The sequence below is a fragment of the Falco rusticolus genome, chromosome 7 (genome assembly GCF_015220075.1).
Source record: "Falco rusticolus isolate bFalRus1 chromosome 7, bFalRus1.pri, whole genome shotgun sequence".
Lineage (NCBI taxonomy): Eukaryota > Metazoa > Chordata > Aves > Falconiformes > Falconidae > Falco > Falco rusticolus.
Window position 1 is genome coordinate 19,414,949 of NC_051193.1, and position 16,795 is coordinate 19,431,743.

Genomic DNA, 16,795 nt, shown 5'->3' on the forward strand with positions numbered 1-16,795 from the left:
CTTTGTTATTAGAAGCTACTGATCTAATTTCACATTTTGTGTTTATCTTTCAGGTATAACAGTCTTATTGTCTCTCACTGTCTTCATGTTACTTGTGGCTGAAATTATGCCAGCAACATCTGATTCTGTGCCCTTAATTGGTAAGCTAACTACAGGTTTTATTCACTTTTATTTTTTTGTCAGAAGAGGAGCAGTGACTTTGCACAAAGGCTAGCAGTAAGGCAAACTACCATCTGTACAATGGCCTACTTAAATTGAATTAGAAAAATGCTGCAAATTGATAGGAGGCTCCGGTGGGTGTGATCCCCTATACAGCTTCCATGCTCCCTGCTCTGAACAAAACAGAGAACCTGTGTGTATCTTAGGAAAGCAGAAGGGAGCCTGTTTTCTGTGGAAGAAGTTGTTGCAGTTCTGACACAATTGGCTAGACGTTAGGAATGCAGAGATAAATATGATTAAATTTTCCCATTGTAGTTGCTCAAACAGGAAGAGAAACTTTTCAGAAGAGGTACTAGCCAGTCTCCACAGTACTGGTGAAAGAAAATAGAGGACAATTTTTTTCAGGGTTGCTTAGAAAAGGCGGGTGCTTAGTTCCACAGGGAAAGTTACTCAAGGCTGGCTAGCCTCTCAAAATAACAGCTGCTTTTGAGAAATCTTTCACAAGTACCTAAAGCAGCACATGTATCACAATGAAAAACTTAATGCATGTATATAAACACCCTTTAAAATAGCTACAAAGCAATATCAGCCGAAGTATATTGCTGTAATTATCTCTTTATTTTGCAGCTCAGTATTTTGCCAGCACTATGATTATTGTTGGCCTTTCTGTTGTTGTCACTGTTATTGTTCTACAATACCATCATCATGATCCAGATGGGGGGAAAATGCCTAAATGGGTAAGGTTTGATTTTCATTCATTATCCATTGCATAAATATCCAGATCAGGGATGTGATAGATTAGCTAGTGATCCACGTTTACTTCTTACTGTTAAAAACATATAAATCCTTCCTAATCATTTTGTCTTGAAAAGTAGTTTCACCAGAAATTAGATATCCAGGTGTGTTTCATGTGGTTGGCTTCATAGAGGGTATATGTGTGTGAGAGATGGAATGAATGAATATATCTCAACTTGCTTCTATATTCCAAATCTCCTTCACCACAGCTAGAAGCAACTCAGGATTTTGCTGAAAGCTAAAGATATAAATGAAGGTGATTTTCAAATAAGCTGCAGATGTCAGAAGCGAAACAGGTAGAAGGAAAGAGAAAGGTGCTGATGGAGATTATAAATGCATGAAATACACTGCCCTCAAGCTACAACTGTGCAGTTGCTACATATTTAGCTGCTGTGCATACAGAAGCATTAACAGCCTAAAAAGCCATTTTTAAAGATGGTTGTTAAAGTGGAAGCAAAACTTGCTCTGAAAATCCTCATCTTTACATCTCTGGTCAAGAACACCTGTAAAGTGCAAAGAAAAATAAGTCTTTTTCTAAGCACGTTAAGACTTTCTTTATCATGTACTTCTATAAGTGGTTGTTTTTACAGAGAACCTTACGATGATATTGAAATACTAAATATTGGTGAGTATCATCAGCTAACTGTCCACTCTTCCTGACTTCACTCAGCTCACAGCAGCGTCAGGCATTACTGAAAATGAGAGAACTTTGTCTTTTTTTTCTGTCTAGAACAATGAGTTATTATTATCCTTACTGGCCAAAAAGGATGTGCATACAGCAGTGCCCTGCAGACAAAAGATAATGAGATATTCCCTGGCCTATTCTGGGGCAGTGACTTTAAAATAAATTTCAATAAAGAGAATAAAAAGTATATAACTTTAGACGCGTATTTGATGACCTAAAGGGAATAAATGTTTAGTACAGAGCCAAACATCCGGAGAAGACAGAGTACTTGAGGCTGAGTAGTGAGCTTTAGTGTTGAGAAGCTGAAGTCCATTAAATATTATTTGGATACTGGTGGATTTTGGATCAGGCCCTCAGCTAATGGAATATTATCCTTCTTGGTGAAGCTTGACAGTGTAAATAAAGTAACAGGGCAAGATCTTTGCCTGGGATGTTTGCCTGGATAGAATATCTACTGTGAGTGGCAATCCACAGTCAGAATAAATGGACCAAATCCAATATTAATTACAGTGTAAGGTTTACATATTATATGAGGCAATAATATTTCATTAGTGCTCTGGAAAAGAAACACTGGAACGAGCTCTTAAAATCTGATTGAAATAAATTACAGAAGCTTGCATCTGGACTGGAACAGTCTCTGCCTTGCCTGCACTTTCTGTAAGGCTGGATTAAGGCAATATGGAAAACAATAAAATGATACACACTGATTAAATTTACAAAATATTTTTTAAAAATCAATGTATTTTCATCTTTTTTCCATGCTATATCCAGATTTGTTTTCCAAAATCTGCAATCAGCTGTCATGAAAGCAGTGTGAGAACAGAGCCAAAACTTTATAAAGCTTGGTGGTCCAGCCCAGCATAGCATCTTTTTTAGCAAACCCCTCCAAACAGTAGCGTCATGTGAATTGACTACTAGAGCACAAATATGAGTAAAAGAATTTTAATTTACCAACTACAGTCTAAAGCAGTGCTATGAAGACTGCTAAAAAGCAACTCCTCTTTAGTAAGTTTTTTTCTTCTTTATAATCCATGGTTTGCAGTACAGGTGGAAGCGCCTGCCGTACCGCTGAAGTGTAAGGCAAATGCAGAACTATGGAGGCTCCCATTAGAGGAGGGTGTCTCCCAGTAATGCTGGCCAGCCTGAGGCAATCAACAGCACTGTTAGAATAAGAAAGCAGCCTCAGTGACTGGCAAATCCATCAGCTGGAAAACTCCAGTACCATTTTCTAGAAATCCTGTGCAGACTAGACAGAGAACATGGCCTAGACAGCCACCCCAGCTGCGAAAACACCACTAGTGCCCAAAGGCAGTGGCTGTGTGAGGAGATGCTTATTCTTAAAAAAATTTATTTCAGACAAGAATCATCCTTCTCAACTGGTGTGCTTGGTTTCTGAGGATGAAAAGACCAGGGGAAGACAAAGTGCGTCCTGCCTGTCAACACAAACAGCGTCGGTGTAGCCTGTCAAGTGTGGAGTTGAACACTGTGAGTGGACAGCAATCCAGTAACGGGAATATGCTCTACATTGGGTTTAGGGGGCTGGAAGGGGTTCACTGCACACCTACCACTGATTCAGGGGTGATCTGTGGGAGGATGACCTGCTCACCAACAGATGAAGAAAACCTGCTGCACAGTGGCCACCCCTCTGAAGGTGACCCAGATTTGGCTAAGATCTTGGAAGAGGTCAGGTACATTGCAAACCGCTTCAGAGACCAGGATGAAGAGGAGGCCGTTTGCAATGAATGGAAGTTTGCAGCCTCCGTAGTGGATCGGCTCTGCCTGATGGCTTTTTCAGTCTTCACGATCATTTGTACAATTGGTATTCTAATGTCGGCACCAAACTTTGTAGAGGCTGTGTCTAAAGATTTTGCTTAATTCCTAACTAAAATCTGATTCTCTGAAGTATGATATGTAGCAAATAAGAGTGTGTTTTTTTTGTCTGATCGCTTGTTTTTAATGAGTATACTGCTTCTCATTGTCCACTTTCTTTTGCCCCCCTTTCTGGTCCTGAGCTCCTTTCGGAAGAGTGGCACCATTTCAGAAGGGAAGCCAGGGATTTCTCCCTGGGCTGCCTGTGCACAGCTCCTCTGAGCACTCTCCTGTGGTAGATGGAAGTGACATATACCCTTCTGAATGACAGGGTATCGCACCACCCTCTCTTCACATTTGTGAAGTGGCTGTTACAAAACAACAGGTAGGCAATGCCAGAAATGTCACTTCTTCAGACTTTGTTAGAAAAGATAGAAGGTGGTCCCTTTTAACTGTCAGAATGAGTGACTGTAAACACCTCTGTTTAGGAGAGGATTAAACTCAAATAGGTGGAAGCTCAAACAGTGGAGAGAAAAGGGAGAAATCACTGTTTTTTCAGTTACTGCTTCTTACTGAGTCATGGTATCTGGCTCTTCAGCTCACTCATAACCAGTCAGATCCGTAACTCCCTGCATCTTACAGAGAGCATATGTGACTTTGCAGCATTCCGAGTTCACCTGAGACACCAAAACCCTGAAAGTTAAGATGATACAGAACATAACTTGTCCTTCTATATCTTTCTGGATTTGACCTAGAAGTTTGGGCTGAATTCTTAAACAGGCATCACAGTAATTTTTGCACCGTTTCCTACTTCTCCCTAGAAAGACATTCTTTCAACTGATGACCTTTTAACTATCAAAAAGAAAATGAAGGATTTATGATTCCTTTATCCTCAACTTGTTTAAAAACACACACACACACACACACGCACAATTGATCTTTACTGTTAACTGGAAACTTGGAAAAAGTAACTCAGTATCTTTTACAGGCTTAAGTGTAAATGAAGAATCTAAAGCAAAAAGAAGCCATTAAATCCTGAGATCAAGTTTTTAATTTAAAAATTGTTTGTTCTGTTGCGTACTTAGCATTTTATAGACCTCCATCTGTTGAGTCATTAGAACATGTCTTTACAAGAAAACTGCACCTTTTCTGCTCAGTTTATCATCTAAAGAGCACTAATGAAAAATAAAGCTTTCTTGGGTCTGATATAAACTGTGAACTGTATAAATATATATTTATAAACACACTGCATATATGTCCAAGGAAAGGTTGAGACTTAAATACACATTCTCTTAAGTCTAGATAGACATTTGTAAAGACAAACCCAATACTTTGTAACTTTATGTTATTTCTCATTCTGAAATTCTCCTGTCAAAATATGCGTAGTTTTCATATGACTTCGATGTCTTAACGAGAAGGGCTGAGCTGAGAGTACCAGGACCTCAAACTCCTGGGTACAAACCAGCTGAGGATCAGCCTCTTGCTGGCGCACCAGTACTCGTGACCAGTCATCTAAGTGGTAACAGATGTGCGAGAGGATTACTTAGCACTGACTGCTTGCATTATCCTACAGAATCCCCCCAACTTGTTGGCTGAGGTCTTCAGAGACACACACATGGAGGCCTGTTGTAGCATGTTTTTGCTGTAAAAGAAACTCAAGGCCTCCGTTTATCTCAAACAGTTAAAATGAAATGATGAAATGCTTATTCTCCCTAGGTAAAAATTTCCTTCTTAAAGTCTGCTCTCCTGAGAGCAGGAGAGCCAAATTTCATGTAAACCAAGCTCAGAGTCACCACAGGTACAGTGCATCACCCGAGGGAACACCTTGCTCAAGCACCTTCATGCCAGAGAAAAGGGCAGGAGGAGTGAAAGGAAGGCAAGATATTTCTTACAGTTTGTGAATTCTGTCTTCCTAAAGGTTCATTCAGAATCTCACACTATGAAGTCAGGAGCAAAGCATTCAAATCCTTTTTGAAATCTCATCTTGAAACCACGCCTCAGATTTACCTGTGAAGAAGTTGTATTTTCAGGACCAGTTATTAAGAATTAGCCATGCAGTTATCCCTGCAAATAGTTTCCAGTTTGTAGATTGCATACAAATAGAAACTACTAGTCCAAACTCTGAAGTACGAGTTTTGTTCATTTGTGAATAACTACACGTATCATGTGGCATGTACTGCTCTTCTGAGTAATGTTTCTAGACTAGGCATCCTGATGTGAATGCTGATTTGCATTAGTAATTTTTCCTTCTGCAAGTATCCCTAAGTAGCTGCGTAGGGTGTTCCATTTAGTCTTTGTAAAGTTTTGGGGTCCTCTTGGAGAAGAATTTTTTAAGAAGAAATGAAGACTTTTGGGGACTACCTTGTACAATAGACACAACTATTGCAACCATAATACATGACGCATGTAATATAGAAGCATGACAGTAGCCCTCTTTCCACCAGAATCCATTTACAGTATCTGTAGAAATCATCTTGCTAAATACAGGAGTTCTTCACAGAAGGATGGAGAAAGCAATTTACAATTTGACAGCAAACCTCATTATCAATGACAGAGATGCCTACGCTTAAAAACCCGATACTGGTATTTAGCCTTTAGTGAAGTCCTGCCAAAGTCTGTAACGTGGAGCTTGTAAAACTGTCACAGTTTGTAATAATGTCAGCGAATACCAGGTGTTACACAAAGCAGCTGTAAGACACCAGCATCATGCCTACACCACTGCCTTTATCATTGGCAGGATTAATGAAAATGCACCAAGGGGACAAGTGAATCCTAATTTTCCTGTTAACAGAACCTGTAAACGTTTGGTAATAAGATTATTATGAATTTTAAATACAACAGTGACAACTCAGTTACATTATTTTGCATCTATGAGTTAAATGTTCCTAGAGCTGAGCAAAACTGGTTTGTTTCTTGTCAAATCGTGTGCGTCAAATATATTTGTGTATGTGCTAAACAATATTTTGATCTAAATGCTGGGAAAAATATTTATTTACAATTCTGGGCACGGAGATGGCAATTAAATACTGTATACAGTACGTCTATGTATTAAAACCTACATATTGATGGTAAGGATCTGCTATAATCTTAAAGAGTCCAGAGAGAGGATGAGTAAGTAGTTCACCACAACTAAGCTATGACTTGTCTGACAAATTCAAAAGCTCACTCTAGAGCTCAGCTGTCATGTATGATACTACGTGTGAACAATGTATATTACTTTTTCTGGTTTTATATTGAATTGTATTGAATATTTAAAAGACTTTTTAATATTTAAAAGGATTTAAGTGTTAATGCCAAAAGAGTTCCAAACAAAATTTTAAAAGGTTTTAAATACAGATAAATTAAACAGTATTTAAAATATTAAATTATTTTATATATGAATTGATACTACTATGTAAGACTTGTTTTTAAGGTTTCTTCAAATTCTCTTTACATTCTCTCTAGCTGCAGGATGTAATCTCAGCTCACCTGCAACAAGTCAACGTTTCACCTTCTTTAACAAGAAAAGAAGGTAAACCAAAGTCCCAGATTTTCTTTTCTTTTCTTTTGTTATACTGTTTTTTACATTAAGAAACACTGCATAAAGGGCATTAGAAAGAGTCGTTACATCTGCCAGGTACTGATTGTCATTAAGAAATTCAATAACTTTTCAGTCCAGTACAAATAAAAGATTTAGATCAAGAGACTTTTCATTCTTTCTCATTCTGCTAAGATGGAAACAAACTCAAGCAGTAGAAAATGTGACTAGCCATAAAAGAAAGAAAAACGTCTTTAGATCTATCAATCTGGGATGAGAAAGGTCTTCGATAATTAAAAATACATTCATATCCTCCTAGCAAACCCATCCAACACCAAACATATATTACTTCAGCCTTACATAAGCGATCAAAGTTAGCTGAGTAGGACAAATGCCGTTTAAGTTTTGGATTGGCCTCAATGCCAGTAATAATTTACTTCTTGAAATTTAACAGAGTAGAGAGAAAAAACAAATCTGTACCAGCTGAATAAACTGCTGGTTTTGCCAGCTGCAAGTCTGGTTTGTTGGCTACTGGTAAAAATACATCTAATCAGCAGAATGTCCCCCGGATGGGGAAAAAACACGTCAGTGTAGTTTTCTGCAGACAAATGAGTTGTACTGCCTACATGCTGAACCAGCGTCCTGAAAAGCTTTCGTTCTTTACGTTCTTTACAACAGCCTGCTGAGTATGTGCCAGTACTAAAAATCAAGGGTTGCTGAACCCAAGATTTTATTTTCTTATAGCTTCTGCAAGCTTGTAAGGAACAGCTGATGACGACTGGTTTGGTCAAGGTCACCAAACGAAGTCCTACAAGTGTGTAGTTGTTGCTGAACCCAGCCTGTCTTTGGGTAAGAGCTGCCACGGGTCACAGTGTCAGACACTGGGGTCACACTGGTGGCTGCCCACTCTGTCAAGCTGACATTCCTGCCTTCTCTCCTGGAGCGCCGGGAGGCAGGACATCCTGCATCAGACAGACTGCTACACTTCAGCACGGCCGGCCAGGTGTAGCTCAGCACACACCAGGCAATTCCCTGCCACTGGGTATAAACCCACCGTCACACACACCCCATCCCTGAAGCATTTATGAATGGGAATAAAAACGAGACTGCTGTGTGCTGCTGCTCGCAGGCATCGGGGTGGTTAACGTGCAGGCTGAGAGCTGCCCTGGTTTAGGAGTTTTGATCTAATGTCACTGCCCGGGGGGTGGCAACGTCTGTAACAGCACAGGGTCTTGTGGCTATAGAGAGTAACAGTATCAACCATCCCGTTTTAATCCTGTAAGAACAGTTAGAATACATTTTCTCTTCAACAAAACTGACTACTTAGCCTAATGCCCTGATATTAAAATACGAGTAAATCTTAAAGGGCTGGGAACAGAATCTGCACGTTACAGCAAATCTAACCTGGTAATCAAACAGGACCTCAACAGGACTACAACTACAAATGAAAGCCTGCCATTATTACTTTTTTTTTTTTTTTACATTGCTTCTGCTGCTTAAAAGAAAACTTTAACATTTATGTAACATTTATTTGTGCTATTGCTATATAAGCAATTTGCAGATGATGGCATAGAGAAAGAATAAACAACAATCTCTCACGCTCCAATGCCCACATTCAAAATTGCCATTTATTAACAGAACATGAAAGTATTCAAATCTGAAACTTAGCATCAGCGTCTTATCTAGGCGCTCCTTGTAAAGATACTGCTAGTAAATCACCAAGTTTTTGGAGCTGCAGTGGCTTGTCCTGTAATAAAGCTATACAGGAATAGCAGTTTAAACCCCAAAATAATTTGAACTATCTGCATATTTTTACCTTATAAAAAAACCCCAAACCAAAACCCAACAAAAATTTAACAGCCAGAACATGATATAATGCTACTTTGGAATATGTGTATGTGAGAATAACATCCATAGATGTTTTCCTCTTAACTAAACAATTCAGGATATGACCCAGTGCCTCAGTGCCTGTAAAAGGCAGGGAATTCTTTCCTCTGAGTCCAGAAGTCTGTGATCAGGACTATATGCAGTCCAGCAAACCTCACAGTTCTCATTTACACATTCCTCTGGTTCATGGTAGGCACAGAGATGAATTAAGAACAAGCCAAATATTAAATACTTACATTAAATGTGCTTTAGGCTTAGAAACTAAAAATCTGCATCCCAGAGCAAGATGTATGTACAACATCCCTCAGACAGTATTGTCTTACCTCTCTGTGCACGTATTACATACAGCTGTGAAACATTTCCATAATAACTTTGTTACTAGAAAAGAATTCTTGTCTCGAGATGGCTTTTGCTGACACAGCACATTCATTGCTCCCTGTCCTTCTTCCAATTTCTGGCTAAGTGAAACCTAATTACCAGGCTATTTTGATCAAAATTCAGGAAGAGTATGTAAAAGTTTGACCCTTGACTCAAGAGAGAATAGTCACAAAATGACATTACCATGCCAAGTGGCGCCCTGGACAGGATGCGCTCTGATGGAGCGTTGGTGCCAACGCTGCAGCGCACACATGCCTGCGGTGGAGGCAGCTCTTGCAGATGGCAGCAGCATGCTTGCACACCAAAGCAGACTCACCAGATCCACTGTGTGTGGCATGAAAAGTAAGTTTTCCTGGTTCTTCTGACTATGCTGTGTACATAATACATACATTTTATTAAATGAGTAAAATGGTAAAAACGTAAATGAGTAAAATTTTACTCATTTTATTAAATGAGTAAAATGGGTGAAAATGAGAATATGCTGTCTTCACGGGTTAGTACTTAGCTCGGCTTGAAAGATATTGCTTTCTTTTGATGAGGTAATAACATAAGAGACTTGGAAGCGAGAGGTTGCAATATGTAGCCCAGTTGGTCTTTTCTTAAGACTGTCAGAAACTAAGCTGAAACCAGGTTAATGACATGCACAGTGGTTGTAGTTCTCTTTTTGCTAAACCAGTTTTAAAGCCTGTTGAAGTTAAACTGCTGCATCCTTCTCTGCACTTAAGCTTAACATTATCCTGCCTGCAGTTAGCAAAGACCTGTTGTAACACTGCTTGATGAGACTTTACACACCATCCATGGTGTTTATAACGGAAGTACCTTGCAGTGGAAACAAGAACAAGCTGCGAGAGTACTGTATCTCTTAAAACAAGCTGTAAAAGGTAAAAAGGGTGTATGAAGAGCTGGCAGAGAATGGGGGGAGGCAGGTTTGATATGATCATCAACAGAGAGCTGTGACATACACCACGGGTACCACAGCTGTACGCCGAGGCCCAGCCAGCCATCGGGAGCTGTTGGTGCCGGACGGGGGCTGCGAGGGGGCAGGTCAGTCACAGGTGGCTACACTCCACTTTGGGTCTTTTAACATACATGTGCACAGCCGCATTTGTGACAACTGATCTGACCTGCGCTTCATTTAATGACGTACATATGCGAAGGTCTAGCGCTGGTTGTAGCTTGAAGCCCTCTTGTCACTTTTATCTAAAGCAGAGGCTGCCCTCCCTCTATTTCTACGTGTACGTATAAAGCCTGCTTCTTCAGGGAGACAGAGCTGAAACAAAACATACTCAAAGTTGTAAATAAACACTTGCAAAATATTCTGAAAAATGTATGCAAAGCAAATGTGTGTGTTAGCTCAAAATCAGTATGGTTTCTGCTGCTAAAAATATACTGGAATTCATGGCTTTCCAGTAGTTTTTCAGTTGCAGTAGTTTGCCGGGGCTTTTAGTATGCCAGCTGATAAATGGGATGGGGGTAACAACCTTCTTGCTGAAATTCTGAAGCAATCTGTGTGGGTTGAATGGGGTATAAGTGAAAACTCCTACGGCCAGCACAGCTTTTAGTCCTAGCACACTACAGCCTGCCTTTTAACAAAGCGCACTGTTCTTTTGCAACCATTTAATGGACTGTTCTGTGCACCCAATGGAAGCAAGCTGTAATGAATGGCACTGCAGAGATCTAAAGTGTCCAGCCTCAGTTCTGAAATAACTGGATTCATGCCCACTAAATACAGTAACAAAAGCCCATTTATTTTCTCATGCGCTTTCCCTAGTGCACTGGAAAATGTCCTATCTACTTGCAGCAATCTAAAACCTGCACAGTGCAAATTCTGAGACTGGTGTCTCCAGACATTGCCTTTATCATGTTTTAACAGTAACCCTACAACAGGAGATTTAGCCCAATATTATGTACAAAACACACCTTCATTCTGCAACTTTTGCAAGTTCAAACTCTTTCGCCCCTTGCTCCAAAGGCCCCAACAAGAGCAGTGTTGTGTCTGCACAGCAAGCAGAGCAATAACAGCCACCAAAAGATGTCTTCTCAGAGCTAAACAACGTCAAAACTTTTTGCATAAACCCAGAGCTCTGAATTGCAGTATTTGTCACCTTCTATACATACACCTAATTTAGACCATTTGGGCTCAAGAATAACTTAATTTATTCTCCAGTTCTTCGAGGTATCAGAGATGGCATTTTCCATCTCTCAATTCTGTCATTAGCATGCACTGCGTTCAGTCGGAGCTTTTGCTGCTGACAATTTCCATAAGAGCCTTCACCTCCAGTGAGGGTGGTGAGTGTTTTCTCTTGAACAGAGTTAGTATGAAAACTTCAATAGTCTTTCTATAATGCCACGAACTGCATAATTGATTTGGAAAAATGATCTGCGTTAGGGAGCATCACGAGGTTACAGGTACTCCATACTACTTTTCTCCAGACAGTAGCAGCATTGATTTTCCCATTCACTCGACAAAAGAATGCTTTAAGAAAAACTCTTCCTTCGTGTTACCTGACACACACGCCTCTGCCTATGCATATTTTCTTCACTTAACAGAGCAGAGCCCAAGCTCCTGCTGAGTCAGAAAGCTGCTAGGGATGTGCAAGTGTGGAAAAGCTGCTCCGCAGGCAGTGAGCGAGCCATATTGCTGTTTGCTACAAGCCAGTAATCTGCAGGGCAGAGGAGAAGACTAGGCACGACTTCAGCAAAGGCAAAACTCTACAGGGAAGAAGTTCAATCCTTCCTCCGAGAGTTGTTCCTCTTTGCCTATCCAGCTAACAAGACTGTCAACACAGATGAAGAATACTCTATCATAGTGTATTTAGAAAGATTTATGTACTTTTTTTTTTTCTCCTTAGTCAAGAGAAACATGCACATACAACCACGCCAGAAAAAGGATATTTTCTAGATAAGGTGTAAGCAAATTTTGTTTACCTGTAAGTCACTGGCTGACTGGCTGTAGAGTCTAGGGCAAAAACGAGAGTCTAACTCTCCTGACAGCCCTTTCACAATCATCGTTTGTGCAGAGTTACATTTACGCTTGGACTTGATGCTTTTAAGGGTCTTTTCCCACCTACATGGCTCTGTGTTTCTATGTGTACCTTTTTGATTCCAGAAGATGACGTGTGCCAAGAGAGTGCCATCTTTCCTGCAAGATACATGCAGAACCGGTGGCGTTTGGCACCTATTTGAAACACAGGACTTTCTGCCTCAGCTTTGCCCTGCTATATTTCCACTGTGCTTCTCACTTGATCCTGTCACATGTTGTCCCATGACTGAGTAAGGGTCAGTCCCCAGGCTCACGATACCGGCTTAGAGCAATTGTGGAGACTAGCTCCTATTTATACAATGTACACAATTGCTTGTTACCCTACAGAGACTCCAGACTGCTGCAGATGAGAAAAAACCCCACAACTTCGCTTTAAAACGTTGCTCACCAGGGGTTGCTTATTCATGTGAGCTGCTCTGAAATGAAGAAATCCTAAAAACTAGCTGCTCAAGATGACCATGGGTGTATTTTGCTCTGAAAAATAGGGATAGAGCAAAATGAGGTGGTACTCATCGGGAAAGACAAGCGACTTCACAGAGGACATGAAGAATGACTTAGAAGTCCTTGGAAATAAGTATGAGAAGAACTGACCTATGGTGGGGAAAGCCTGCTCTTACAGAGACGGCAGGACCAGTGCCCTGTACGGTATCTGGAATCTTCTAAGTACAATATCCATGTAAGTGATACATGATTTCTATTGAAAGTTCAGAATACTGTAAAGACCACAAGTTTAATAAAACCGATGTCCAATTATGGGTCAAACTTTCAAGAGCACATGATGGATTTCTAGATCTCAATTGGTTTCCAAGAGTTTGCATTAGTAGGAAGGGGAAGGGGAGAAAGATAATGAAGGACTACAGTGAAAATCTGAAAATGAGGGGGTTTAGAAGCAGATATGCAACTTCCTGAAAAATTGTATTTCCAAAAATGCCTAGCCAACAACTTTGATGATCACAACTTGCTGAAGAGTTACAATTGATCTTGTGCATAGGATTACAGGGTTGCCCCGTGAAAACAACCACAATTTTTTTTGGAAAAAAAATCCCTGGAAGTATCAGAAGATCTTTTCGGGTTTTATTTGCAACATTTGTTTCAATTATTGGCCATATAACTGTGCCTAAAACTCATTGAATAACTTACTCTTCCTTACTTTAATGAGAAACTTGTCTAACTTGCAAGGCAAACTGACAGAGCACAGATTCTGCAGAGCAACAAACCAGCACCAAGAGAGATGTCCTCCTGGAGGATATGCTTAGGGAGCAAGAGCACTACAAGCCTGAGCAGTACTTGCTCTCAGTTTATAAAGAATTATTGCCAGTGCTTGTGTTAGTGGGTTTTGGGGAAGAAATGCATTCTGTCCCTCCTTACAGTCCTGCAGTAAGTACAGACAAGCTCTTTTTCATAGATGATGGCGATTCATCCTCCAACCTGGCATACCTCCTCTTCCTCCCGTGGCTTCACAGCAACTGATAGCCTTATATGACCTAACACGAGTGGTACTTACACACAGATTAGTAAGAAACCCACAAATGGTTCCTGGTGGTATTTATTAGCTCCTCGTATTTCCTTTGCAAGTTGCTGGCATCTATATTTGAAATGGCAGCTGCTGGGCTATCGAACCTCCTACCTTCTCTCTGGGAAAACACTTTTAACCTATGATGACAATAACCTAATAACATATACTATGTGCACTGATAAAAACAGCGTGTCTGTACCATCATACAAAAGAACGGGGTTGAGTCTGACTTCATGTAAGGCTGTTGTAACTCTCGGCACATTGTTTACAGGAAGAGCGAGTAGGAGTGCTCCTGCTTCCAGAGGAAAGATACAGCATAATGCATTTAGCAGAAACTGATTACCGACTGGCTTCCAGACGCTACTGCATTATAAGTAGCTACCTTTATAATAGTAATTTATTACTGGAAGCTCAATTGACATATGCCTGAACAGACATTTACTCAGTTAAAAAAAAGCGTTGGGGAACCAGACAATGTCACCAGGAGAGGATGCAGGTTAGGGGTATTCTGAAATACCTCACAGTAAAAATACAGGCTGTGCACTAAAAATGATGTGGTTGCCATTTCTGTGTGGAATACCACACACTACATGCAAAAGAAATATCACAAAGGTGGAACAGTATGGCACAAGTAGAGTTTTATTAACCTGAAAATGTCAGTGAACTACGTATGTGTAATATTAGTGCCAGAAAGATACTTAAAACATACAGATTTTTTTTTGTTAACATACGTATTATTTATAGCACAGAAAAAGTTATGTGCATACAAATTTTATGTGGACATTAACTACCACTTTACTACTCTGGTTAAAATTCTGCCTGCACCTACATCTGGATTATCCATTTTTATGATTCACAGCTGCCAGCAGTCCTTGTAGGAGTAATACATCTGTGAAGCACTCCTAGTACCGAAGCAACTGAAATGGCAGGTTCAGCTTTCATCTCTCGGAAGAGAATTGCACAACCAAATAGGCAGTTTATAACAAGACACGCCTGGAGCCTGGAGCTAGCATGCTGAAGTTATGAAGGTAGTTAAAAGAAAGGCTGGGAAGTACATGAATTTGAAATTCAACAACAAAATATACACTACAGTATGACCCAATCTGCTCCCATAATTCTCCTTTTCCTTATTTTATCATTGTGAGAATTTTCTTGTGACGTGTCTGAGTCCTATTACTATATCTCGCCTTGTGCCTTCCAAGAAAACATCAGGGCCCTCTACTAAATTTAATGGCAAAACTTCAACTGTAAAAAACCTGCAGAGCAGGGTTAAGATGTCAGTATAGACCTGTGATAAAAATTTAACCACAGGATCTCAAACATTAAGACTGAGAGATATCAGCAGGTAAGGCAGACAATCCCCCTGGGTTTTCATAGCTTACTATGAAACTCCCTGCCCATGACCAACTCTCCCTCCCATCCCAATAATCATCTCAAATCAAAAAGACAGTGATAAATAATTTAGGTTGTGAAGTTAACAGGTCTTCAAAAAAGCCACTATTATTCTGTCTACTGTCCTGTTTGTTTCATTGCTCTCTTAATGGTATTATTCTGCTCTGGCAATTTAACAGTTGGTTAAATGGCACCTATGTGACCCGGCAACTTAAAACATACCATTGTCATTATTTCCGTCATGTAAGAAAAATAAAACGAACATTTTTGAGGTACAAATCTATTAACATAATTCTGTAGTTTATAAAAGCTGTTCACATGATCCCGAACAAGCTTTGTATGTTTTGCAAACTTCTAATACTCCTCTTGTATCCATGCCTGTAGTATTTACTGCACAGTAATACCTGATTTTATAACTAAAGAAATGTGAAATTTCTTGGATGTAAAACTCTTCCCCTTCCAAAATTTGTGGGTTTATGTTCAAATTTATCAGCTTGTAAGCACCCGATGCTTGCAGTTTATCAGAAATTCCCATCATCAGGATCCATTAAAGAATTCAGAATTTATGCCAAAAATCAGTGAAAACACTGTATCTGTCTATGGACCTCAGCTTTTCAGGTTTTCTGAAAAGTTCTGGTGCTGAAGCTTTCCAGGTAATTGGAAAAGAAGGAATATATAGTTATATCAAAGATGTCACTTTAAAACTGCCTTGACAGGAAAAGTCTTAAGCCTGGAAGTGGTCTGCACTTTGGAACAGTGAGAATTAAGCTGATGATTCAGGTTTTTGATTTCTTTAAAACCATTATTATTTTGGGCATGAGGACATAAATTAGAAAGAGACTTATGTGGTCACTTCTTTGAAACCCCCCCATTACACACTGTTCTGTAAATTTGTAAACAGAGTTCGGAAAATGGGTTCAGTCACTTTATAGCTTAGATATTGACTGACTATAGCTATATGCTTGTGCACTTTTCCATTAAAAAGGCAACTTTTTATCATATATTCAGTATCAGTTTCATCACAAGAACTTTATAGACAAAATAATTACCTTCTTTCAAACTCATGATGGGTACTGCAAGGAGTATAAAAGTAGCATTACCTTGAGACTTTTTCGGAAATTTATTTTTTAGCAAATGTTCTCTAAACCCTCTATGAAGCTTGTATTGCTAACCCCATTCTGTCTTCCAAAAGGGTATTTCCCTGGAAAGTTATGTATTCTTAAATAACAGATGAAAAAAGCAAGCCAAGCAAAAATCTTTGGAGGAATTCCGTTCTTATAGTGTTCTAATAAAAAATTTTGCAAGCAGCTTAAACAAAATGTATAGTGACTCTTAACTGACAGACCCACTTCGAAGAAGGAAGTTAATTCAAAGATGAGGAACGGGGCTGGTAGAAGGATTAGAGGGCACAAGACAGAACTTAAACTGCAGTAGGGTTATAAAACTGATGATGGGCTTGAGATGAGATTTGCTAAAGCCATTAATGCTGAAGACTCCTACCGCATCTTACAGAGTTTGGATCTGTCTCTGTGTAAGAAAAGGCAACTTCTTACACAACTTAATTCTGAGTATGTGCAGTGGGGCCAGTCATTGGAACCATTTGAAAGAAGGCAA

The 16,795-nt window shown here is 39.7% G+C and overlaps 1 protein-coding gene across 2 annotated transcripts in view; it reads left to right on the plus strand.

Annotated features, from left to right (window-relative positions):
* CHRFAM7A (CHRNA7 (exons 5-10) and FAM7A (exons A-E) fusion) overlaps positions 1 to 7,129 on the plus strand; it is a 45,551-nt gene extending 38,422 nt beyond the window's left edge. The window contains exons 8-11 of one of the 2 annotated variants that reach the window (XR_005105500.1): positions 54 to 140; positions 787 to 896; positions 2,996 to 3,833; positions 6,893 to 7,129. Coding sequence is in view for 1 of the 2 variants with exons in the window: in XM_037395851.1 (XP_037251748.1) it covers positions 54 to 140; positions 787 to 896; positions 2,996 to 3,514 (716 nt within the window). In the remaining variant the exon portion in view is untranslated. Of the gene's footprint in view, positions 1 to 53; positions 141 to 786; positions 897 to 2,995 lie in introns of both variants that reach the window. The other variant, XM_037395851.1, reaches the window with a different exon arrangement.
* The last annotated feature ends 9,666 nt before the right edge of the window (positions 7,130 to 16,795 follow it).